This window comes from Peromyscus leucopus, chromosome X (assembly GCF_004664715.2).
Source record: "Peromyscus leucopus breed LL Stock chromosome X, UCI_PerLeu_2.1, whole genome shotgun sequence".
Classification (NCBI taxonomy): Eukaryota; Metazoa; Chordata; class Mammalia; order Rodentia; family Cricetidae; genus Peromyscus; species Peromyscus leucopus.
Genome location: NC_051083.1, coordinates 27138142 through 27162961, shown reverse-complemented (window position 1 = coordinate 27162961; position 24820 = coordinate 27138142). Strand labels below are relative to the sequence as shown.

Here is a 24820-nt window from a genome sequence, read left to right as displayed (position 1 = left end):
TTTCTTGAAAAACCAAAAAAAAAAAAAACAAAAAAAAAAAAAAAAAAAAACCCAGACAAACCAAAATAAGTTGGCCACTCAATAGAGGAAGATAGAGAAGCAGCTTTCTATTATTCCCTCATTGGAACCAAAGTCAGCAACGGGTCCAACTATTTCAGGTAAATATAGAATGATAAAATTGCTGGAACATTGATAGCCTGTTGTGGGATATTATTTTAACTAGTGAAAAGTGTGTTATATTTGTTTATGCTGTGGAATATTACTTTAACTGTGGAAAGATGTGTTATATTTGTTTCTGTTGCATTTTGTTTAATTATGAAAAGATGTGTTGCATTTGTTTCACCTTGCCTGCCTAAGACACCTGATTGGTCTAATAAAGAGCTGAACGGCCAATAGCTAGACAGGAGAGGGATAGGTGGGGCTGCCAATCAGAGAGAATAAGTAGGAAGATAAATCTAGGCAGAGAGAGGAAAGGAGAAGAGAATGAGGGAGAAAGAAGCCAGTCATGGAGACAGCAGGAAAGTAAGATATACAGAAGGAAAGAAAAATAAAAAGCCCCAAGGCAAAACATAGACAAAAAGAAACAGAATAAAATAAGAGCTAAGCTAAGGCCAAGGATTCAAAACTAATAATACATTTCTGTGACATGATTTGGGCGTGGGTTGGTGGCCCAAAAGAAAAAGCCTGGTACAGTAACTATTTTCTCTTATGTGAATTTTGCAGAGACATTTAAATTTCACAGAAGTACAGACATTTGTCATGAGGTCACAATGTGCTTATAGCATGTCAGGGCCAGACTCCAGATTGCCACATTCCTGATTGAGGGCACTTCCCACTGCTTTCCATTTTGGGGCATTCTCATTTCCCATTTTATCGTGCCCTTAAAATTTAAAATGACTTCAGCTGGTTTATCTTTTGGCCACAGAACTCAACTGGGCACCACTTTCTGTGTGGTGGAGGGCTGGAGCCCAACAAGCCCTCAGTGGAGCAACATCTCCATGGCCATGAGGCATTCATTCCTACCTGCCATTTCTGCAGCCCACTTCGGAGTATGTCCTACATGCATCTGTGTGTTATTGTCTAAGTGCTACCTTTGACTCAGACAGGCATGTGCGAAGAACATGTACTTACTCCTTCTACAGTAGTAGGCAAAGAGGTTGTATCCCCCTTAAGGCTGAACACCTGCAAAACTCATGACTGTCTTGTGTCTTCCTGGCTTACAGCCATTTGAAAGGCATACTTAAAATGGCTGCTCTAAGATTTAAAGTTGGCATATACGCTGATCATTTGTGTGGTGTGGTGTGTGTGTGTCTGTGTATGTGTGTGTGTGTGTGTGTGTGTGTGTGTGTGTGTGTGAGAGAGAGAGAGAGAGAGAGAGAGAGAGAGAGAGAGAGATCAATGTCCTGTTGTATCATTCCTCTTTATTCCAGACAGTGTCTCTCACTGAATCTGGAGCTAGAGCTGGGCCGGCAGCCAGCAAGCCCTGTATCCACTCCTCAGAGTGCTGGGCTTATAGACATGTAAACAGCCACCTCTGACTTTTAATATATGAGCTGGGAATTTGAACTTGGGTTTTTGTTTGCCGAGCACCATTTTTCCCTGCTGAGCCATCTCCCTAGCCCGGAAAGCCCCACAAGTGACCAGTTCTAGGTAACCTGATGATTTATGAACACCATTTAGATGAAGGATATGGTGATGTTTCTATCCCGATCCCCCATCTACACTGACTGCCCTCCTTCTAACATATGATGGACCAAAAAGTATGTGCTGGAGGATGGCTGTTACATTCTGGAAAATTCTGTGGTAAATTATCACCTCTAGCAGTGGTCCCTCCACTAAGCTCTTTGTGGGCTCCTGTGGATTCAATGCTCTGAATTTCTCAGCCTTCATCTTTCTCTTCCCCACTTGGCCTGGTGCGTGTAGTTAATGGGTGAATTAGAGGGGACAAACATGAGAAAAGAACCACTTCCAAGAGGGGACAGCATTATCAGGTGCCACCGTAAAGCCGGTGTGTTGTTTGTACTTCTCCTTTGCTCCACTCCTCCTTTCACGTAATCCCAGCATTCCTATCGTGTTCTTCCTCAGTTTCCTCAGACCCATTGAAGTTCTTGACATTTCATGGTGATTTTTTTTTGTGCATGTCTGTATGTGTATGAGACCAGGTTCCACTGTGTAGCTCTGGCTGGCCTGGAGCTTACTATGTACACCAAGCTGGCCTTAAACTTTGGCGATCCACATGCCTTTGTCTCCTGAGTGCCTGAACTAAGGGCATGTGCCACCATGGCTGCATGGGGATTTTAAGGCCTTTGGTTGTCACTCTCATGCACTGTTTTCCATACTTTAAAGCTGGGCTTCACTACAGGAGAATAATTGTGGCTCTATCTTGTCCTGGGGCTAGAGAAGTAGCTCAGTCTATAAAGTTCTTGCTGCTCCAAAGCATTAAGACCTGAGTTTGTGTCTCCAGGACCCATGTAAAAAGCAGGGCATGGCAGCAGTTGCTTGTAATCCCAGTGCTGGGGAGATGGAGACAAGAAGATCCCTGAAGCTCATTGACCAGCTAGTCCCACCAAAACAGTGAGTTCCAGGTTCAGTGAGAGATGCTATCTCAAAAACAAAACAAAACAAAAACCACCAAACCAACCAACCAACCAAACAACCAAACAAAAAAAATGAGGCAGAGAATAACTGAAGATATCCAATATCAACCTTAGTGTTCACATCCATGCTCACACACACTCACACAACACAGACATGCAGTTATTTTGTCCCCACAAGCATAATTTAAACCACCACTGAAGCAGATGGCATGTTCTAAAGGGACAGGAACCCTTTCTGGCATTCTTTAAAACAAAGCACGTGAACAACTTCTATGTAGTCTGTACTTGTTTGGACTGCTCCAATACATGGGTACTGAATTTCACTATTTTGATGCATAATACATTGTCATGATTATGGTTATGCATGTGGGGGTAGATGTTTGCACGCCACAGTTTGCATGTGGTGGTCAGAGGACAATTGTCTCCTTCCACCATGTGGCTCCCAGGGATTGAATTCAAGTTGCTTGGTGGCACTTACCATCTCACCAATCTTGGTCTTTACTTTGAAATGTTAATATCTAGAATGATCATTATGCGGAGGAACTATGATGCTTTTCTGAAAGAAGATAGCTAATAAGTCTTTCTCAAAGCACAGCCTTCAAAATGGTGAAGAGTACACTTTAATTAACTTCTGGCTTTCCTTTAATTTTGCAAACCCGGTCTTAATGATATAGTAACACACATTCTCAGCTACTTCATCAACAGGTCACTTCGTCAAAAAACAAATTATTCTAAAATCATAATAGGAACTATGAAACAAAGTAGTCAGCATGATTTTATTGAAATGCCTTAGTAAATGTCACAGGATCTCAAAATTCTCTAGTCTCTAAAACCAGGGCAAGCACTGCAAAGAACAGACTCCTGAACTTAGTTGACATTGTCTCTAACAAAGGAAAGTCAGCATATGAACATCTACCAGTTGACTAAGAAAATTTTAGCTGGAGGCTAAACAACTTTGGTATATTTCTGTTTCCCTGACTCCCCTTTCTGGCCCTCCTGTCGGGGAGCTGGACAGAGCTATCTGTTGGTGATTTCCCCTTTGTTTCCTTACTGCAAGCAGCAAGGAACAGGGAAGTCCTGGGTCTAGACTGCTCACGAGTCAGCTTTTGTCATTTTGGCCAAACTGGAACAATCACAAATTTAAAATCTGTATTTCCATTGTATAAGGCTCGATTCAGTCTAATCAGTTCATTAGTGTATTCAGAGGTCCTTTAAAACACCTCCTCAGGCCAAGTAAAGCCAGAAACCATCAGTTCTCAATTTAGAGGACAGCCAGGCGGACTTTTATATAGGGGATTAAATCTGAAGATCATTATTGCAAGATCCACTGTATACACTCCTAAGCTTTAAACGCCTTAGATAAAATGTTTACCAACTGGCTTTTGTCATGCCAATACTTTGAGACATGTGCACACACATATCAAGCTGTCTCCATGTGGATGTGCACAGGGATGTCTTCATTCAGCACAGACATGAACCCCAAGAAATACAGACGTCACACATTTATCAAAAATAACAGTTGCATAGTGTCAAATAGGGTTTTTACACATGTCTAGTCAAGACTTTACAGTTTGTACCATAGATCTGAGCATCCCAGGTGATTGGACCACTTTCTTTAGAACAGTTACAAATAAAGTATTGTCAAAATGCTAGTTTCCATAATAACATAAATGATACTTTCTAACATTGATTTGACTTCTGCTGCCCTGAAGTTTGATATTCTAGAGTGCTGGTCAAGTATGTTGCTCAGATGGATAGGATTTTTCTACCCAAAAAATTTAGGGCCAGGAATTTATCTACCACTTTTAAGATTCAGCAAGGGAAAGAGAATGTTTAGCATTCCAAATCTTTAGTTACACAGGCAAATCCTTTTCTTTGGGGTCAGGCAAATTTGATAGGTTGTCCACCAACATGCATATAATCAGTCAGTGAATGGGTGACCTTTGCCACTTTAAATGATGCCTTTTTAAAGACTGCCTTTTGTTTGTTTTTGTTTCATGACACATGGGCTCAGGTTGAGTTTGAACTCACTATGTAGCCTAGGCTGGCCTCAAACTTGTGGTAATCTTCCTACTTCAGTTTTCTGAGTGCTGGGATTATAGGCATAAACCTCTAAACCTTGCTAAAAGACAATTTTATCAAGAATGCCACCCTCAGTGAAATTCCTCACGATGCTTTTTGAACCATTTTTTGAAGAAGCTCCTATTTACTTTTGCATCTGTTGTTTTGCAGGCCTCTTCTATCTTTACATTTTAACAACTTTAGAGATGATAATCAACCATTAGAGATTTAGTACTTCTGCTTACAAAGGGCCAAGAGCATTTAATCCGAGCTCATTAAACAGAGTTTGAATAAATACATTTGGTGGCACTCTTAAAACTTCCCCATTTTATTTATGTGAAAAAACAAAAAATAAAATAAAATAAACAGCCTAAAAAATGTGAGGGGATTTCAAGGAGTTTTTCTTTTGGTGGATATCTACACCAAGAAATTATTGGAAAAAATGAAAAGTAAAAGCTAGTGCTAAAAGTCTGGGCATAAGATGATAGGACATGAGGTGCATCCTAAATAATAATAATTCCTCTGGGATAAACAAAGATGCACATCAATGTGACCATGAACTCACTGACTACATCCTGAAGTGGTATCCAAATCACAGTGATCACTGATTATCATTTGGGAGTTTCAGGTAAGTTAACAGTTATGACATATCCTCAAAGTGGAAATTAAAAGTGATAGCCTTATGTTGTCTTCAATATGTCAAATGTTTACTATGAAAAGTCAATATATCAGTAACCATCTTAGGCTCAATAAAATTCAGTCCCAATTAAGGGCAATAATAAAATAAACTCAGTTATCATTTTCCCTAAAAAACAAGAAACAAAAATTCAAAATGCATGATACCATAAATTTTCTGAGGTTCACTCTGAAGTAAAGGCTATTTAGGATTTTACCCAAATGTCCACAGGCATTACCATTATAATATTTACACAGAAGGCTTTTATTTGAAGTCACCCTTGGCAACTTCAAAATAGATATATGACAAATTTCCACAATGGGATTTTAGGCTTAAAAGTTGTTGCCTCAAAATACTAAAAAGAATGAGGGAGAATACTAGTTCTTATTGACCACAGTTCACTTAAAGACCAAGTAACCACCACCTTCCCCTGCCCCCACAAAACTGAGAAGAAGTAGTCATGAACTTTAGAAGGGGAGACAAGGAATCTCAGAGTGTACATAGATCGGATGCTTTCGCCAGTGATCATCCTAGAATTGCTGAGTCCTAACACTAAAACAGCAGGCAGACAAAGACAGTAGGAAGTTGGAGGAGGCTTGCTCCACCTTCAACATCCCAATCCGGACTACAGTGGGACGTGGCTGAACAAGTAGGACACGGATTCTCCATTGTGGGTTCTTCGAATGGCTTCAGCCAGGATCATTGAAATGTCAATCACCTGAATAGCAAGGGGAAAACACAAAAGGCAGGAGTGAGTTCTAGTTCTCTAAAAGCCAAAAAGCTAGAAAGCCTACAAATGTTTTCTCCAGCATACATACGGTATGTTGTGGTCAAACCTGCAGCCATTTCTTTGGGAGTGTCCACACTGAAAATCTTCAGCTGTTTGTGGAGTTTAGCTTTATAGACATCACAACCAGCTGAGGTGACTACTATCAGTTCCTAGGAAGATTTTCATGGATACTCAGGGCTGCTGTTACCCACAGATGGTCCCTTCTTGGGACACTGGTTATTTAATTAGTTTTCTTTATTCATTGACAGAGGTTTTTCCCTATTTAGAAAAGATAGTGACTATAATCTTTTTTTTTAAGTTACAACTTTCATTTTACTTCTAAAGTTTTTGCTATAATCCAAGCATCCATTTATAAAACATGGCAATGTTTTTCATAAAATATTATAAATCAAATCCTTTATGAACTATCTTTCTATTTGGCTACATTTCAATTTGGAATGCCAACCCAATATGATTTTTAAAACTCTTTTATTTATTTATTGTTATTATTATTATTATTATTATTAGTGTGTGTGTGTGTGTGTGTATGTGTGATGTGTGGGTAAGCACATATATGCCATGGCATATATATGGAGGTCAGAAGACAGCTTTGTGGACTCAGGTTTTCTCCTTCTACCTTTAAGTGGGTTTCAGAGATGGAACTCAGATCACCAGACTTGCACAATAAGTGCTCACCTACTGAGTCATCTCACTGACCCCAAGAATTTTAAAAACATTGAGTGTCTGTCATGATAAAAGCATATCCATGATCATTTTACCTTGGGGTCAGCAAACTATTTTTTCCTGTGGAATATCAGAAAGTTAAAAGTTTGGAGTTATCTCTGTATCAAACACTCAATTCTGCATTGTGGTGAAAAGACAGTCATGGGCAACATAGGAATGAAACATGAGTATGTGTTAATAAAACTTTATTTAAAATATAGAGGCGGGCTAGACTTGGCCTTTGGATGGCAGCTACTACACTACTGTTAATCATGCATAAAAACATAAGGGACAACTACTCTATAATTTTCAAACTTGTCTCCTTGTGCTCAAATGACCTCTTTTTTCTCTCATCTGGATCAGAAATCGTGAAAAGCACCACTGTGTTCCACATTCATGCTTAATGAGGGAACCAGGGCTTCCTCTTAAGACCACAGTGACTGGCCAGGGGTAACTGAAAGATCAATTCAAAACAGAAGCTGCAGTTGTGTCAAGTGTCTACCGTCAGCTCTCTGGTAGCCTATGGGAATATAGTCAGGAGGGACATGAAGAAGTAGGTCCCCAAATATGCTTAGTAGAGCCTTCTGCCTCCCTCACTCCATTTTAGGAGATTATAGATGCAGGAGTGGAGTGTGCTACATAGTAATTCTGTGTTTAACTTTGTTTTTCAGTGTTGAGTATACTAGGCAAGTGCAATACCAAGCTATTTCCCCAGTGCTCTTAATGTTTTATATTGTGATTTTATTCATTTGCTACTTCTTTTGTTTCCTTCCTTCTACCTACTGAACCATCTCATGGGTGCTATTTGCTCTTTCTTTTTGTTTGTTTGTGAGGCAAGATTACGTGCAGCTTGGGCTAGTTTCCTCATGATACTCCTGCTTCTACTTCCAAGTACCATACATAGATCATTTCCTGTTTTTTTTTTTTTAAATTCTCTTTTGAGATACTGTCTCATCCTTCCTAGGATGGCTTTGAATTTGAAGATGACCATGAGTGCTTGATCTTGCATCTACCTCGTCAAGTACAGGGATTATAGGTATGTATCACCACGACTACTTTATTCGGTACTGGGGCTAGAACCCCCAGACTCAATGCATGCTATACAAGCACTCTACCAAAAGCATTACATCCCTATCCTCCTTCCCTATCCTCCATTTCCTTCCTTCCTTCCTTCCTTCCTTCCTTCCTTCCTTCCTTCCTTCCTTCCTTCCTCCCTTCCTTCCTTCCTTCCTTTCCTTCTTCCTTCTTCTTTGCTATTTCCAAATAGTGACCACTGACCTCTTAATCCTGGCCTTTCTCACGGATCTAATATGACTGATCGCCCTTCTGTAATGAGAAGCTTCAGTCTCTATTAGCATCTGCCTTAGCAAACAGAAAGCTGGATACTATGTTAAGGGTCTGAAGCAGGTGCCTTCATGCATGGTTCTGTCTGGGGTATATAGACAGTACCTGAATCTTGGAGCAATGTTTCATTTTGTCCTCTTGTGGAATTGTGTTGGTGACAACAACAGCTTCAAAGGCAGCATTATTTATTCTGGAAATAGCTGGCCCAGAGAAGATTCCATGGGTAAGGATAGCATAAACTTTGGTGGCACCAGCTGAGAGCAACCTTCAAAATAGAAGACAAAAAGTTATGAGTGGCATTGCATATCTGTAACCCTAGCACTAGGAAGACAGTGAGTTAAAAACAAGCCAGAGCTACTGAGCAAAGTCCTGTCTCAAAAAAATGAAGTGTCCACAAATATTCAAATATTCTTGAAATACTCTACATTACTAGTGAGAAGTGTGACCTATAAAAAAAATGGGACGAAACCATTTGCATTTATTAGGCCAAACTAGGGTCTTTTAAATGTATGTGTTAGCAAAATGCTCTGTGTCCCATTAAATCAGGATTATCAACCCTGATATTTGGATCTATATAATTCTTTGTCATACGGGCTATCTTGTCCATCATGGGAAAGCTCAGTAGCATTCCTGGTTCACATACTAGCAACACTCTCATGTCCTTAATTGTGACAAGCAATGATATTTTTAGACAATGTCAAACACTGTCTAGGGAATAAACTGTTCTGTGATGAGAACCACTGATTTCAACCAATAGGGCCAAAACATGTGATGTGTAATCAAGTCAGAACATTTCCAGTGAGAATGAGAGCATCTCCAATTGTATTCCACAGCTATGTGTGGCAAGGGAGTGGGTGGGGGCTCCTGTCCTGCCAAGTATAGCCTTTGGAAAGCCACATGAGTTATGAGGCTAGCCCAAAGGTTGAGCTGAAAGAAGCAAGGGTACAAACAAACAAAATTTCTGTCTTTCTGGGCTCAGTTTCTAGGGAAACACCTTCTCCGATCCTCTTAAAAATGACCTGAAAGTCCAACTTAGAAAATGAAAATGCCCATGGATTGGTGGTGTTTGTTTTTCCTACCAGGGAAAGAGGACTGAGAAAAAAATGAGCCTAGAGTCTCCTGTGGCCTAAAACTCTACTGTCAACTCGTCAGCAATAATTAAGAAACCAGGTTAAATTTCAAATAATAGATGCCCCATGGGTAAATGCACTTGCCACCAAGCCTGACAAGCTGAGTTCAATCCCTGTGACTCATAATGGAAAGGGAGAATTGAGGCACAAAAGTTGTCTTCTGACTTCCACTACTGTACCATAGCATGCATGCCTCAACTTGTGTGCGCGTGCATGTACACATGTACACACACACACACACACACACACACACACACACACACACAAATACAATAAAATTTTATATGGATGACTTTTTTACTGAGATGTTTTCTTGTCTTTCCTGGGATCACTTACTTATCTGCAGCATGGCAGATGGTACCACATGTGTCAGCCATGTCATCCACCAGGATGGCCACACGGTCCTTCACATCGCCCACGAGAACCATCCGGTCCACTTCATTTGCTTTCTTTCTCTCTTTGTGAATCAAGGCAAATTCCACATTCAGCCTGTCTGCAATTGATGTAACCCTGTGGAAAGATGCAAAGGAACATGCCAACACAGTCCAACTAAGAATTTATTACTGGGTGCTAGGCTGGGGAAATAGCTCAATTGTACATTGTTTGCCTTGGAAGAATAAGAACCTGTTCAATCCCTAGAACCCAAGTTAAAAAAAGCCAGGAGTGATGGTACAGGTTTATAATCCTAGCCTGTGGGAGGCAGAAATAAGCATGTCAGCCTATTTAGTGAACTCCAGGCAGGCCCTCAGTGAGAAACCCTGTCATAGACTGTTCCCTAGCAAGTATGTGCCCCAACGGTTCATCTCCAGCACTGCAAAAATAATAAAATCCGTATTTGAAAAAATATTTTAGGAATTCAGGATACTCAAGATAATAAAATTAGAATCAGGAACTCAATAAAAAGGATTAGCTCACACTTGTGACACCAGGCATAGTCGAGACTATACACTGCACAATCCATGTGGAAAAAGACACCGATGATGAACTCTGTCTGCCTCTGTTGTAGCTTGTCACAAATGTCAAGGCACCCTGGCAGTTGGCTAAGACTGCTGGTTAAGAAACTGATCCTCGATTTGTTAGGATTTGGGAGTCCATTTAAAACTCACAGGCACAACTTAAGACAAGTTACTCAGGACTTAACTATTTGCTTGGTTTCTGGGATGAAGGTAGGGACAAAAGTCTTTGTTAGCATATCCAGGCAATTTGTAGGCTTGTGAGGAGGGGCTTCATTGAGGCGTAATGAGACTCTGTCTAGGGGTGCTCAATCTGAAGTTTGTAGGCTGCATGTTTCCAAGGACAACTATGAATATGGCCCAACACAAAATTGTAGACTTACTCAAAACATTAGATTTAAAAGGAAGATTTATTTATTTTTGTTTTAGATGGATGTTCTGCCTGGTGTAGCATGTGTATACAGTGCCTATGGAGTCCAGAAGAGGGTGTTGGAGCTCCTGGAACTCTTATAGATGGTTATGAGCTACCATGTGGGTTCTGGGAAAAGAACCCGGGTCCTCTGGAAGTGAAACCAGTGTTCTTAACAGCTAAGCCATCTCTCAGGTCTGAGATATTTTTTAAGAGCACATTAAGTTGGAAGGGGAAAGTGGTGGGAGAAATGGGGCAAGAATTGGAGGTGAGGGGAGTGAGGATTTGATCAAAATATTATACACATGTGTGGAATTACCAAACACTACAAAAATGAGATTTAAAAATAATCTTCGATTGTATGGTTCTTAAGTGTAAGCTTTCTATATGACAATGAGGTGTTATAATGTCAGAAGGATGGCCACGCCCACCTAAAATCTAGTTCCTCTGCCATCCAATGTGACTGTTCATTGTTGTCAACTCAGGAGAAGCTGAGTACACAAGAGAAAGAGAAAGGGAAGTGATAGTGAGTGAGCCCATGGGATTTTGCATTTGTCTGTGAAAAATAAACTTTGATGATGAAGCTTCTTTTAAAACAATGCATAAATACAATGTGACATTAAATAATAATAATCAGTCACAAAACAATTCAGGCTAAAAAAATGGAAGAACTAACACAAATATACCCTAACTTAGGAGCAGTGCATGGAGGACATCCTTTCAATATAGGGCTATTCATCATGTCATCCTCAGATGACAACCAAGAAAGGAGTGTGGACTTGCATCAGGACAAAGTAAATGGACAACTGTCAGAGAAAAGCCATGTTCTGCTGTGCATGAAGCAGACACAGTTGGTACTCCATCCAGGTGACCATGCCCCAAGTCTGAAGACTTTCAGCATGGTAAGTAGTTCAGAAAATTGTAAAATACATATAACATAGACTTTACCTTTTAAACCACAAGTGTACAGTTTCATGGCATTAAGTGTATTCACAATGATACACAGTTCTGTCAAGTTCCAGAACATGCCACAAAACCAAAAGGAAACCCCACATCTATTAACTCGTGCTGGTATGCCCTGAGTGTCTTTCTTCAAATCTTTTGAGCATTAATCTGAGAGTAGAATTGCTTGAACATACGGAACTCTACACAACTTATTCAGTCAATATTTTCACAGCCTCAAGATACTTTTTACTCAATATGACCAAAGAAAATGAGACAACCTCTTTTTGCTGTTGTGTGTGTGTGTGTGTGTGTGTGTGTGTGTGTGTGTATGTGTGTGTGTATATGCATGTGTGTATGTGTAAATGTGTGTAGGTGAACGTGCTCATGCATGTGCACAGGCCAGGCAAGGATTTGGAGTGTCCCATTCTACCATTCTCCACTGTATCACTTTGAGACAGAGTTCTCATTAAACCTAGAGCTTGCTGCTTTGGCTAGGGTACCTGGCTTGCAACTTCCTTGGAGCTGCCTGTTCCTATTTCCTAGTGCTGAGATTATAGACAGGCGCAGCCATGCCCAACTTTTACTTAGGTGCTAAGGATTTAAACTCAGGTCTCCATGACATTTGGGGCTGCATTTTGGCCCTCTGGAAGATTAGGCAGCTTGACTATCCTTCCTAATGGAAAGAACCACAAAGGTAGATGATGCAGGAATTTGAGGGAACTATCATTACAAATGTATCCCGAAGCTGAAATGGTAGAACAAAACAGTTGTGGCAGGGATGGGAGAATCAGGTGACCACTGAAACTCTCTTAGAAGACTTAATAGTTTTTAAACAAGTGTGTGTGTGTGTGTGTGTGTGTGTGTGTGTGTGTGCGCGCGCGTGCATGCATGCATGCGCACGCACAGCGGCATCAGATCCCCTGGAGTTGGAGTTAGTGTGGTTGTGAGCTGCCTGACATGAGTACTAAGAATCCAGCTCTGGTCCTCTACCAGGTAAGAATGGCAAGTGCTTTCTAACCACTGAGCCATCTCTCCAGGCCCCTAACAATCTTAAGCTTCTGCTTCACTGCTAGGATTGTTGGGGTGTTGTTGTTGAGAGAATAAACCTAGGACCACTTGAAACAAGAATCTAACAGGAAAGTCCCGTGTAATGCAGGGGTGCCACCCATTTTCAATCCAGCATAGCAAGCAATGAAATCCCATCCTGCTACCCCAGTGGGAACAGGAAGAACATTAGCCCTGCCTCATTTCTGGTTCTGGGTGAAGGTCAGTTCTTTTTAGAACACTCTAAACCACATCTCCACTCTCCTGACGGTTGCTTATTTCAGTTCCCATTATACATATGACGAAAACCCTCAAGCAGAGGGGTAGTTCTCCAAGGGAACCAAAATAAATATGTGCAAGTCCTCTCAGGTTTACAAAGAAATTTTTCTGCAAAAAAAGGGGGACATAAGACATCCAAGAATATCAAAACACAGTAGCTAACAAAATGAAAATATCTAAGGTAGAGGATTAAAGATGAGATGAAGTTATAGTCCAGAACGTAACACACACACACACACACACACACACACACACAAAAGAGGAAGGAAACATGTAAACTGAGCTCAAAGTCATGAACAGCTGAGTGACAATGTGGCAGGAGTAGCTGTTGTCTGTCAAGAGAAAACAAAGAGGCCGCGGAGATGGCTTAGCTGGTAAAGGGCTTGCCATGTATACACAAAGACCCAAATTTGAGCCCCGGCAGCTACCTAAAAGGTGGATGTGGTGGTGTGTGCTTGTTATCCTAGTTCTGGGGGAGGTAGAGATGAGGATCCCTGGGGCTCACTGGTCAGGCAGGCTGCCTAACTGGTAACTCCTGGTCATAGTGAAAAAGCCTATCTCAAAAAAAAAAAAAAAAAAAGGCAGATAGCTACTAAAGAATAACACTCAAGGCTGACCTCTGCGTGCATGCACGCATGTACACACACACACACACACACACACACACACACACACACACACACACACTTCAAGAAAACACCTGAGAAATTTCCATAACTACTAGAAGACATTCTACTCTGACCAATAAATAAATGCAGTAAATGAATTCCCAAGTAATTGTAATAACAGAAGAACAGACATCTTAAAAGACATAAAATTGGTCCCCTTGAAAAGAATAGCTGTCAGACTAGCAGCCAAATTCTCAGCATCTACCACGAAGTCAGGCTATGAGTTTATAGACACTAAAATTGCACTTCACTGAAAAGGCAGCATGAAGATATATTCAGGCAAACTATACAGCCCAAAAACCCAACTCTAAAAGTCCATAGTAGGAACCAAAATTCTTGTCATCCCAGCAGACATCCTTCCTTTCTCAAGGTGTCCATCTACCAACAGTTTCCTTACTTAAACAGTTGCTTGGAAGAAGAAACCTGTAATTTGAAGGCAGGCAAAAATTTTGCCCCATAATCATCTTCAAGTATATACTATGCACATGCCAATTTCATGATAAACCTTTTAAACTCGGAAAAGGGAAAGGTGGTCTCTCAGAACACAAGACAGCATTTTTTTTTAAAAACGCACTTGAGCAGATTATGTAAAATGTAGATACTGAGTAATTTGTATTTATTTCATAAGGAACAGGAAGGGCCCTGGTCCACAGTATAGAAATGGGAGACACTACCATTTGTGGCTGAAGTTCTAAGCCTATGAAGTCCAGGTATAAGCTCAGAATCCCACTGAAAACAGGCAGGCAGAAAGACAGAGAGGCCAGGGAAAGAAAGTGAGCTATGTGGCTCTTGGCACTGAGGCACATGGACATCGGATCTCGGTGGAGTTCCAGCCATGTATGTTAGTTGCCAGTTCATGCAGCATAAGAGAAAGGGAAAGATTCCATCCCCCAATCCCGTGGGGCACTGTAATATTATCATTTCCTGAGATAGCTACATGTAAGTAATTGCATATACACAATGAAGACTCAATACATGCCCCTAATAAGTTAATACAACAAATCACACTGAAATCTTAGGTGGAAAGAGTTAGGATAAACATTATGTTTGATTGGTGCATATATGTGTGGAAGCCAGAGGTTGGTGTTGGGTATGTCTTCCTTTGTCATTCTTCACCTTATCATTGCAGACAAGGTTCTCACTGAACCTGGAGTTCACTGTTTTGGCTAGACGGCCTGACCAGCAAGCCCTTGGAATCTGTGTGTCTCTGCCTTAATAGTGTTAGAGACACACACTGCCACACCTAAGCTTTTATGTTGGTGCCAGGGATACAAACTCAGGGAAATATGTTTACCCAGCATTTTTACTCATGGAGTAATCTTTCCATATATACATTTAAATGTTATTTACTAGTAGTATGAGTGTGAGTACAGGCATGCACAGATCACTCTATGCCTGTGGAGGTCAGAGGACAACTCTTGGAAGCTGTGGATTCTGGGGATTGAACTCAGGTCACTAGACTTGCACGGCAAGCACTTTTATCTGCTGAGCCATTTCACTACCATTCCCAGACCCGTGTACGTGGTTTTCATTTCTTCTAGTCATATATTTCTACTCTTTTCTCTTTGCGTGTGCATATGAATTTTCAGGATAGCTAATACACTAAATTCTTCATACTTGTGTCCCTAAGGTTATAAAGTAGTTAAATTGTTTTTTCCTTCCAACTCTAAATTTTTATAGCACATGATCAAAGAGCACATAATTAGAAAAAGTTTACATATTAAGCACCCAGTAATACAACTAACTGTAAAGTGATGTAGGAGGTGGACGAAACTTGGTGCTTAATACACACACACACACACACACACACACACACACACACACATATATATATATATATATATATATATATATATATATATATATATATGGGATGCTTCTTTCTTATTGGTCTATGCCTTATAGGTGATCAACTCAATAAAGCTCCAAAGACTACCCAAGAGTGACCTCCTGTGGCAAGACAAAGCTTTACTTGAAAAGAATTTGGCCCCAAAGCTTTCTTTAAAACATCAGCCTTAGATTTCCCAGATAGACAATATTTTCTTTAGTGAAATATGACTTTTTGCATTAGGCAAAGAAACCAAAGATATCATCCACTATATATATATATATATATATATATATATATATATATATATATATATATATATGTATGTATGTATATATATATATATATATCACATACTACCTGCCAGGGTGTACCAGCAGGACTGTCAGTTGGAGAATAGCTCATTCCAAAATAGGATAATGACAAAGGAGTATAGCAGACACTTAAGGTAAAGAAAAAGGAGGTGAAGGAGGTGACCCAAATTCCCTCCTAAAGAACTGGTCTTTCCCAGCAGAGGGAGTAGGGTTGGCCAAATGAGAATGCTCTGGGAAGTTGTAAACAAAAGAGCATTTTAAACTTGTTCACTTACTTACACTTATTTACTCTGGTCTAGTCTCTCTTTCTCTCTCTGTGTGTGATGTAATGTACATATACATGCCTAGTGCTTAGAGAAAGCCATCAAATTTCTTGCTCTATCAATTCCTAGCTTATATTTTGAGGCAGGGTCTCTCACTGAACCTGGAGCTAGGCTGACAACCAGCAACTCCAGTGATTATTTATTCTCTACCCTCACATGCTAAGGTTACAGGGGGATGCAGCCATGCCTGGATTTTTAGACAGGCATTGGGAACTTAAACTTAGGTCCTCACGCTTGAGCAGAAAGAGTGCTTACCCACTAAGCATCTCCCAAGCTCTCTTTTGTGATTTTTGAAAGTAGGAATTTTCAAGTAAATAGAAGAACTTGGTATATAATAAAAGATGTTGTTTCAAACCAATAGAGAAAGGATGGATAATTTAATACTTCTTGAATGACTAGATAGCTGGTAGAGGAGAGGGGAATTAGATTTTTATTTTACTTTTTATTTCCCAATAAATGTCAAATGCAAGAAAAATCAGAACATTAAAAGAGAAAAGGAGGTCTTTAAAAATATTCAAAATCACAAGAGAAGAAAAATTTTAAGAGAAAGCCAAGTGCTTCATAAGCCCAGAAGCGAGAATGTGAAGAAAGCATAACTGTAAGATGATTTTCAAAGTCCTTCAGGGAATAAGAATATAAAAGGGGAAGGACATTAAAACTCTGAGAAAATATCTGAGACATTCATGAAAAGCAGAGCCCTAATCTCCTACTTTTGCCAATCCACAGGTAAAAGTCTCCAGTCAAGACAAGGACAGTTGTCATGGAAAACCCATTATGCCAGAAAGGATGCCTGCTCTCATTTCCAACAACCTGAGCTCACAGTAAGATATACCACAGGTAGCCTGCCTGATATGTCAAGTGAAACTAATAATATACTATGTGAGCAAAGCTGGGTACCAAGATACTGGCAGCCATATTGGGTAATGCCATCTGGAATATCATTTATGAAAGACCTGCTTTTGGCATTGTCCATCAAAATTCAAATGGCTTGTCTATTTGGATTGGCAGTTCTACTTCTTGGAGTGTATCTTACTTAGATAAGTGTGCAAAATGTCCAAGCAAGTCTGCTGCCTCTGAACTTCACAAACTACAGTGCCTATGAATGAGTAGCAAGAAATGATGAGAATGATGATGCATACACACAAGAGACTATTACATAGCTTTAAAAACAACCATGTAACCCTGAATGCAGGCAGCACCATCCCATGGAGTGGTTTCTTTCGCTGAATAGAAAGAAATATTAGGACCCAGCATTTATGTCTGTTTCCTGACCAAGAATGCAATGTGACTAGCTGCTTTACATGACTGCTGCCACGCCTTCCTGGCCATAATAGGTTGTACCTTCAAATCACAAGCCAAACTAAATCACTCCTCCCTTAAAAAATCATCAAGAATATCTGTTATGTAACTACGGGATTGCTGCTACAATATAGCAAGTACCCTTGTTAAAAATCCCAGTGGGGAAGTGTGTACAGCATTTGTGTGACTTTTACTGGTGTGACCAAACACCCAAAAGAAAACAACTCAAAGAGGAGAGGCTTCACTTTGGCTCATTGTTTGAGGAAATAAAGCACATCATGGTGGGAAATGGCTAGTAGCAGGCAGCCTCTTGGTGGCAGGTGCAGGTGGCTCATATTTGCCACATCTTAGAGGAACAGGAAGCAGAGAACCAAGCAGAAGCTGATCTGGGCTATAAACTACAGGGCCCACCCCACAATGACCCACTTCTTCTAGTCTCACGCTACCTCCCAAAGCAGCTGGAGAGCAAGTGTGCTGACACAGGAGGCTGTGGGAAACATTCCACGTTCAAACCATAGCAGCACATTATCATTTGTGTTTATGAAACAGGGGCAATCTGTGTTTGAACGCCATCCTAACACTGGAAAGAACAACAGTGCTTAACAAAGCTGAGTCATGTTTTGTACTATTCTTTCAATTTGTTTTAATTTTTCTATTACTGTGCGTATACGTGTGTGTATGTTTGTGTATGAACATGCACAAATGCCAGGGCCCATGTATGGCCATCAGAGAATAAGTTGAAGTCAGGTCTCTCCTCCTACCATGAGGGTCCCAGGTATCAAACTCTTGTTTGTAGTCAGGCTTGGATGCAGGGACTTTTAGCTGTTGGGCCATCTCACTTAATCCTACTTTGATTTTTTTTTTTTTTCTGAAAGCACGAATGATATTTTTGACTGTATATAGAGAGAGTTGGGATAAGAAAAAGGAAATGGCCAAAAGAACTCTATGGAATCTATTATTCTTTAGATTTACTTGGACCAAAGTTCTATTTTTTTTCTTAATGCCAGACAAAATGGTCACTCACTGTATCATCAATTGATATGAAAATGTCTCTAACAGCAGTCCCATACAAATAAACTGGTGTAGCCAAAGGCTGAGTCGGGAACATGGCTGGCAACTGCTAATGGGCATGGGGTTTCCTCTTCATGTGATGAAAATATTCTGGAGATGGATAATGGTAAGAGTTGCACACATCTGAGAATATACTGAAAACCACTGAGCTTTGTACTTTACATGGGTGAACTACAGTCATATGAATTACAACCTACACCTGATATTATAACCCAAGGTATCTAATACTCCTGGACCCCTTGGCCTGGGAGACATCTGATAGATGTAAATATATGTTCCACCTCATGACTTTGGGAAGCTTCCATATTAACTGCAAGCATTTCCAGAAGAAGTGACTCTGTAATGTCACTCACACTGCTCAAAATACAACATCACATGGGCAAGCCTCAATGTGTTGCCCAAGGTCACAACTGTGCTCATCCTGTTCTGGGCTAGATAATGCAGTGCTGTTCCAAGCCCATCCCTGCCTAGCTGGGGACTTGATAACCTAACTGCTACAGTCTTTTGTGTGTCTCCTTCCTGTGCAGAGACACTTCGGGTTTCTGTCAGAGGCCCCTCTCCAGTGACTGGCCCTCTTTCCTCCTCCTCCTCTTCTGTGCAGGGAGCCAAAGTGGCTCCTGGACAGCAGCTGAGAGCACAACAAATGTGCTCTCCTGAGAACCAGGGCCTGCACTGTTCTGGATGGGCTTTGGGACTGCTTTGTGGGCCACTCCTAAAGTTTTTAAGTGTGACTCTAGGTCTGCAGCTGAGTTGTAGGTGGATGAAGATATCAAAAAATGGGGAGAAGCTGCATGTGTGTGTGTGTGTGTGTGTGTGTGTGTGTACTCAAGTGTGTCTGTGTTGCACTGGGGATGGGACCCAGGGCAGTAGGCATGCCTAGCAATGTCCCACCACTGAGCCACACCCAAGGTCACTGCACTTTTGAGTCCTTCTGAAGCCTGAGGGTGACTCTTGCACCTGGATTCAAACAGTTGACTCACATTCACTCTCTTTTATTTTAGCTGATGGGTAGAGGTCTCGCTTACCTTTCCCTACCTTGGCAATAAAACTCCACTCGACTACATTGTCTTCCCACATAGCAGGTGGTAAGTTCTACAAGGTTCAGGGTCTTTAGCCTCAGTTTGCAGAACGCACTACCTTCTTATTCTCGTTGCAGCCTCAACACCACATGCTCTAATGGTTCGCACATTCCTTGAAGCTCTTCCATAGAGCTGCGTGACTTGGCCACTCAGTGCTACTTTCTTAGGCTGCCATTACGGCACTGGCCAATTTGTCTGTAAACTTGCTCATTTGTCAGCCATTCTGCCACTCCTCAGTACTGGATAGCTGTGCCCTGAATGGAGTCTGGGCATATTAGGCCCTCAGGGCTGGCTGGCATTACATGATCAGATGTCAGGTCACATTGTTCAGTGACTGCTCCCCGACCAACTCAAACTGTGGACGTCTTTCTCCATAAGGGACCTGCAGACTGAGACTAATGTTTGCATTAATTTTCTTTGTACAGGGAGTCCAGTACCCCAGGGACACTGAATATTCACCTGCCTGTGGCATGGCTTGTGGCTGGATTTCTCACGGTTGACTACTTTCTCCCACATCCAAAGGCTCTGCTTATTGGTCAGGGTCTGGATTTTAGCACCCTGCTTTATGGAGGCCCCTGCATAGGCGGGAGAGGCCAAGCTGCCAGCCCTTCCCCCTCCCAGGCCCATCCCCTAGACCATCAGAGTACAGCTCTCAGTACCATATGTATGCAGGCAGGCTGTAGGCAGCTCCCATTCTTGTCGTTCCACATTCATGTATTTCTTTTGAAAAACTGAGTTCTATTCTGGCTACTCCAGTCAAGTGTTGGGGTTTAGAAGGACAAACTCAGTCAATTGTGTTAATTAAAACGCTTTTTACAGAGAGTGCATATGTGTGTTCATTTTATTTTCATGAATAATATGAAATGCTGAGAGAGTGATGGGCTTCTGTGCTGAAGGCAAAGCCTGAGACTTAAGCAGTGGTTCATTTGTATAATAAAGTGTTATATAACTAAAAGCAAACTTTCTGGGGGCAGGGATATAGCTCAATGGTACCATTGCTTACCATGTAGGAGGCATTGAGTACTATCCTTAGCAATACACACACACACACACACACACACACACACACACACACACACACAGCACGCTTTTTTTCTTTTTGTTTTTTTGAGACAGGGTTTCTCCGTGTAGTTTTGGTGCCTGTCCTGGATCTCACTCTGTAGACCAGGCTGGCCTCGAACTCAGAGATCTTCCTGGTTCTGCCTCATAAGTGCTGGGATTAAAGACATGCGCCACCGCCACCCAACCAGAGCACACTTTTATAAAAAAGTTCTTCATGTGTCTTTGTGTGGTGTATACATATACGTGGAGGTCCCAGGTTAATGTCAGGAGTGCCCCTTGATTGTTCTTTTACCTTATTCATTGAGGAAGTGTCTCTCAATTAAACCCTGAGTTAGTCAGATAGCTCTGAGGATTCCCGACTCTGCCTTCCAAGGCTGAAATCACAGGCAGACCATTGAGCACACTTGGCATTTACATAAGTTCTGCAGACTCAATTCTGGCCCTCATGCTTGCCGGGCAATAGCTTTAACCACCGATCTATCTCACCAGTGCACAAAGCATGCTTTCTCCTTAGAGACATAGAGAAATACAGAAAGCAGGAAAGCAGTAGGGAAAGAGAAATCTGCATGGTATTGTTTGTATGGTACCTTTTGGCTCCTCCAGCATCTGGGGAAACGATGATACAGTTTTTCCATTCAGTGATGTTTTCCCGAATCCACTGAAGAACTGCAGGCTCTGCATACAAATTATCCACAGGAATATCAAAGAATCCCTAAGGAGAGAAATCAATGTCACTTTGCAGGTTTGTTTTCTGATTGAGTATGAGATTTATTAGAGTACATGAGTGGTGGAGTCAGTGGTTCAGCACAGTGGAAACCCCCAGGAGTGCAGGAACCATCACATGTCTGAAGGACCATGATTGGAGATGTATTTGGCCCACATTCACCAGGGAAAAGCTGCTTCTCAGCTACTATACTTTCCAATTCATCCGCATTAAACTTGGTGAAGTCTCAATTCTTTGAGATGTGGATTTTCCAGCAGCCAGAGAACTTGAACTTGACCCTGTGCAGGGTCTCAATCACATGTTCCTTTTTCTGCAGGTTGGCACATATAGACATGATGGCCTGGCCACTGTGCCCTGAAGCTTCTCTAAAGTGATACATATACCCATCTGAAGCCTGGACTAGAGACAACATGAGATAACAGACATGACTATCTACCAGAAAATTCTGTTTCTGAGGTCCCTTAGAGAAAGCCATACAAGCAGCCATCCAGGTAGGATGCTGTTTGCTGCCAGGGAACACCAGGCCCCACGAGGAAAGGAACTTAGCTTAATTGGATGCAGATTTTTAAAAAGATAATTGCAATCTCTAAATAATACTTGACTTATTTATCCAAAAGATACCTTTCTATAACAGTCTCCTCTTGGCTACTTGTAACAGAATTAAATCTAATGATACAGAGGTCATAAGACATCTTTTGGTCCAATTCATTTTCGGGGTATGCTGATATTCACGTGATGGCCAGTGCACTGAAGGAAACAATGGCATTGCAGGACAGAGGGGAAAGCAGGTGGCTTTGTTGCTGTTGTTGTCCTAGCATTTACCACCAATCAAATACTTCACATTCATAATATACCGTAAGTAGGCACCATGAAATGTGGCCTGTTTTAGTGACAAAAGAAGGAAGGTATGAAGAAATTAGAAATGTGTATTGCAGGAACAGGGGAATGGCTCAGTGTGTGAATATATAAAGTACTTGCTGTACAAGCATGACGTCCTGAATTGGAATCCCCAAAAGCCATGTAAAAGCTGGGTCTGATAGTGCACATTCTATCACACCAGTGCCGAGGAAGATCCCTGGAGCTCATTAGTCAGCCAACCTACCTGAATTGATGATGAGCTCTGGGTTCAGTGAGAGATCCTGTCATAAAAACTAAGGTGGAGAGTGATTGAGGAAGACATCCAGTGTTGACCCCTGGCCTTAACTTCTTTTTTCACACACGTGCATACTACAACGCTACCATTTCAACTATTTTACAGAAGTTTAGATGGAATCACAAAGCACATAAAAAAAAAGCATTCCTGTTTCTCCGAAATGAATTGGAGGCAAGGTGTGATAGGGATGGAGGCATCAGCAGAAAAGACAAACAGTCCAGAGAAGAGCTGTGCAGACTCAAACCTTTCAAAATTAGTTACAGACAGTTAGGACCTAACCATGGGCAGAGTAACAGTGCTGGTACCTGGATCTGAGAGGCATGCAGGTCCATGGTGATGATGTGATCAGCCCCAGCAACAGACAGCATGTTGGCCACAAGTTTAGCAGAAATTGGAGCACGACTCTAAAAAATAGAAACAAGGATTTAATATCAGAAAAAGCTGGAAACTGTTAGATTCCTCTCACAAAGATATACTTGAGGAAACCAAATCATGAATGGAACCAATAAGGAAAATTACAAGTTATGAGAACAAAAGATATATTAAATGCATTTGGTTACTAAATATTTACTATTGGTTGGCATTGTTTGTTTCTAAGTCTGGATCTCATAAAGCCCAGATTGGTCTCAAGCTCACTTATATAGCCAAGGATGACCTTGGACTCCTGATCTTCTTGCCTCCATCTCCTGAATGTTAAGATTATAGGCATGTGCCATCATGTTCAATTTCTGTGGTAGTACGGCTGGATCCCAGAGCTTCCTGTATCCTAGGCAAGCATTCTACCAACTAAACTATATCTCTAGCCTTATGTAACCTACTGTGAGGCCATGTACCTGACACTACAGTATAATGCAAATATCAAAGGAATAAAGTCAAACTGTGTACACGTGATGTCACAATTTCTATGATTCAAATAGTAAGAAAGCATGAAGAGGTCCAACAAGATGGTTTAAGAGATCACTTTTAAGGCAAGGCCAGCCAATGCTAGCAGAAGAGTGTTTTAGGAGGAAACAATGAAAACAACTCATCTAAGGCCCCAAAGAAGTCCAGCTAAAAAAGAAGTGCCATGTCCTGACAGACAAAAGCTAATCCTGTTACAAATTCAACAGCAACAACAACAACAACAAACAAAAAGCCAATAAAGAAAGAACGTTTACAGGTGATTGAGAATTCAACATTCATCGAAACAAGTTCATTGTTGTTACTGTCATCATGATTTTTCAAAAGTTACCTAACTTCTTTATAGCTTTAATTTCCACATCACAAATCAAAGGCAATGAAAAAGCCCACATGAAAGCAACCAAAGAGACTACACAGATATTATTAGCCATAGTTCAGACATCACGTTGGTGGAGATCAATTATTAACAGCATTGCATGCTTATAAACAAGCCACAAAAAGAAAGTACAATCTTAAAATTAAATGAGAATATTACTACATTTATTTCCTTTCAAACACCATTTTTTTTTTTAAAAAAAATACATATCACCCTATAATAAATATATATAAGACTTATACATTTATAAATACATTATAAATATAATCAATAAATATTAATAGTATGTTGTTAATATATAAACATTCATTTATATATTAATTTTACATTAATTACACACACATAAAGAATCAGAAAAAACATTCCTAACATTACCAGCAGATTTCCTAGAAAGTGAAACTACAGGGAAGTATTTTTTGCCTTTTTTTCTAAGCTAGAGTCTCACTAGGGAGCCCTAGCTGTACTGGAATTCACTTTGTAGAACAAGCTGGCCTTGAACTAACAGAAACCCACCTGGCACTGCCTCCAGAGTGCTGAGGTTACAGGGGGAAGCGTTTTTGTTTTGTTGTTCTCTTTTTTCTTTTTTAAATTTTAGGTGTGTGGGTTTTTTGCCTGTATGTATGTCTGAGCACCATGTGCGTGCAGTGCCTTCAGAGGCCAGAAGAGGGCGTTAGATTCCCTAGAACTAGAGTTACAGATGACTGTGAACCACCATGTGTGTGCTAGGAACTGAACCCAGGTCCTCTGCAACAGCAGCCTGTGCTCTTTGTCACTGAGCCATCTCTCCAGCCTTTCTTTTTCTTATTTTTAAAAGGTGGCTTTTTTTGTTTTTCTCTATACTAACTATACATCATGACTTACATTTTTGGTTCTTTTTTTAACTCCCCTGTATGGTATTTCATGTTACCTTTGGGAAAGAATCAAATTTTCTCATCCTTAATATCCAAATGACTCTGGTCAATCTGGCTGGAGCCAGTTCCTAACTCTTCTCCCTTGCCTCTGCTCCTGTGCCCTTCCCTGCAGAGTAGACTGGGCCTGTTCACTCTCTCTAGAGAATGCCATAGCCTTGTGTTACAAACTCAACTGCCCCTAT

General features: G+C 40.9%; 1 protein-coding gene and 1 pseudogene across 3 annotated transcripts in view; both read right to left on the bottom strand.

The window, feature by feature from the left end:
* Positions 1-3353: 3353 nt before the first annotated feature.
* The window catches only part of Prps2 (phosphoribosyl pyrophosphate synthetase 2), a 36652-nt gene continuing 15185 nt past the window's right edge, over positions 3354-24820 (bottom strand). For all 3 annotated transcript variants that reach the window (XM_028883553.2, XM_028883554.2, XM_037199462.1), the window contains exons 3-7: positions 22757-22855; positions 21162-21286; positions 9637-9810; positions 8276-8435; positions 3354-6052 (exon numbers count right to left, since the gene is read on the bottom strand). In XM_028883553.2, coding sequence (XP_028739386.1) covers positions 5960-6052; positions 8276-8435; positions 9637-9810; positions 21162-21286; positions 22757-22855 — 651 coding nt within the window. In that variant the 3' untranslated portion in view covers positions 3354-5959. The remainder of the gene's footprint in view (positions 6053-8275; positions 8436-9636; positions 9811-21161; positions 21287-22756; positions 22856-24820) is intronic.
* On the bottom strand, positions 21742-21859 carry LOC114702953 (annotated as a pseudogene).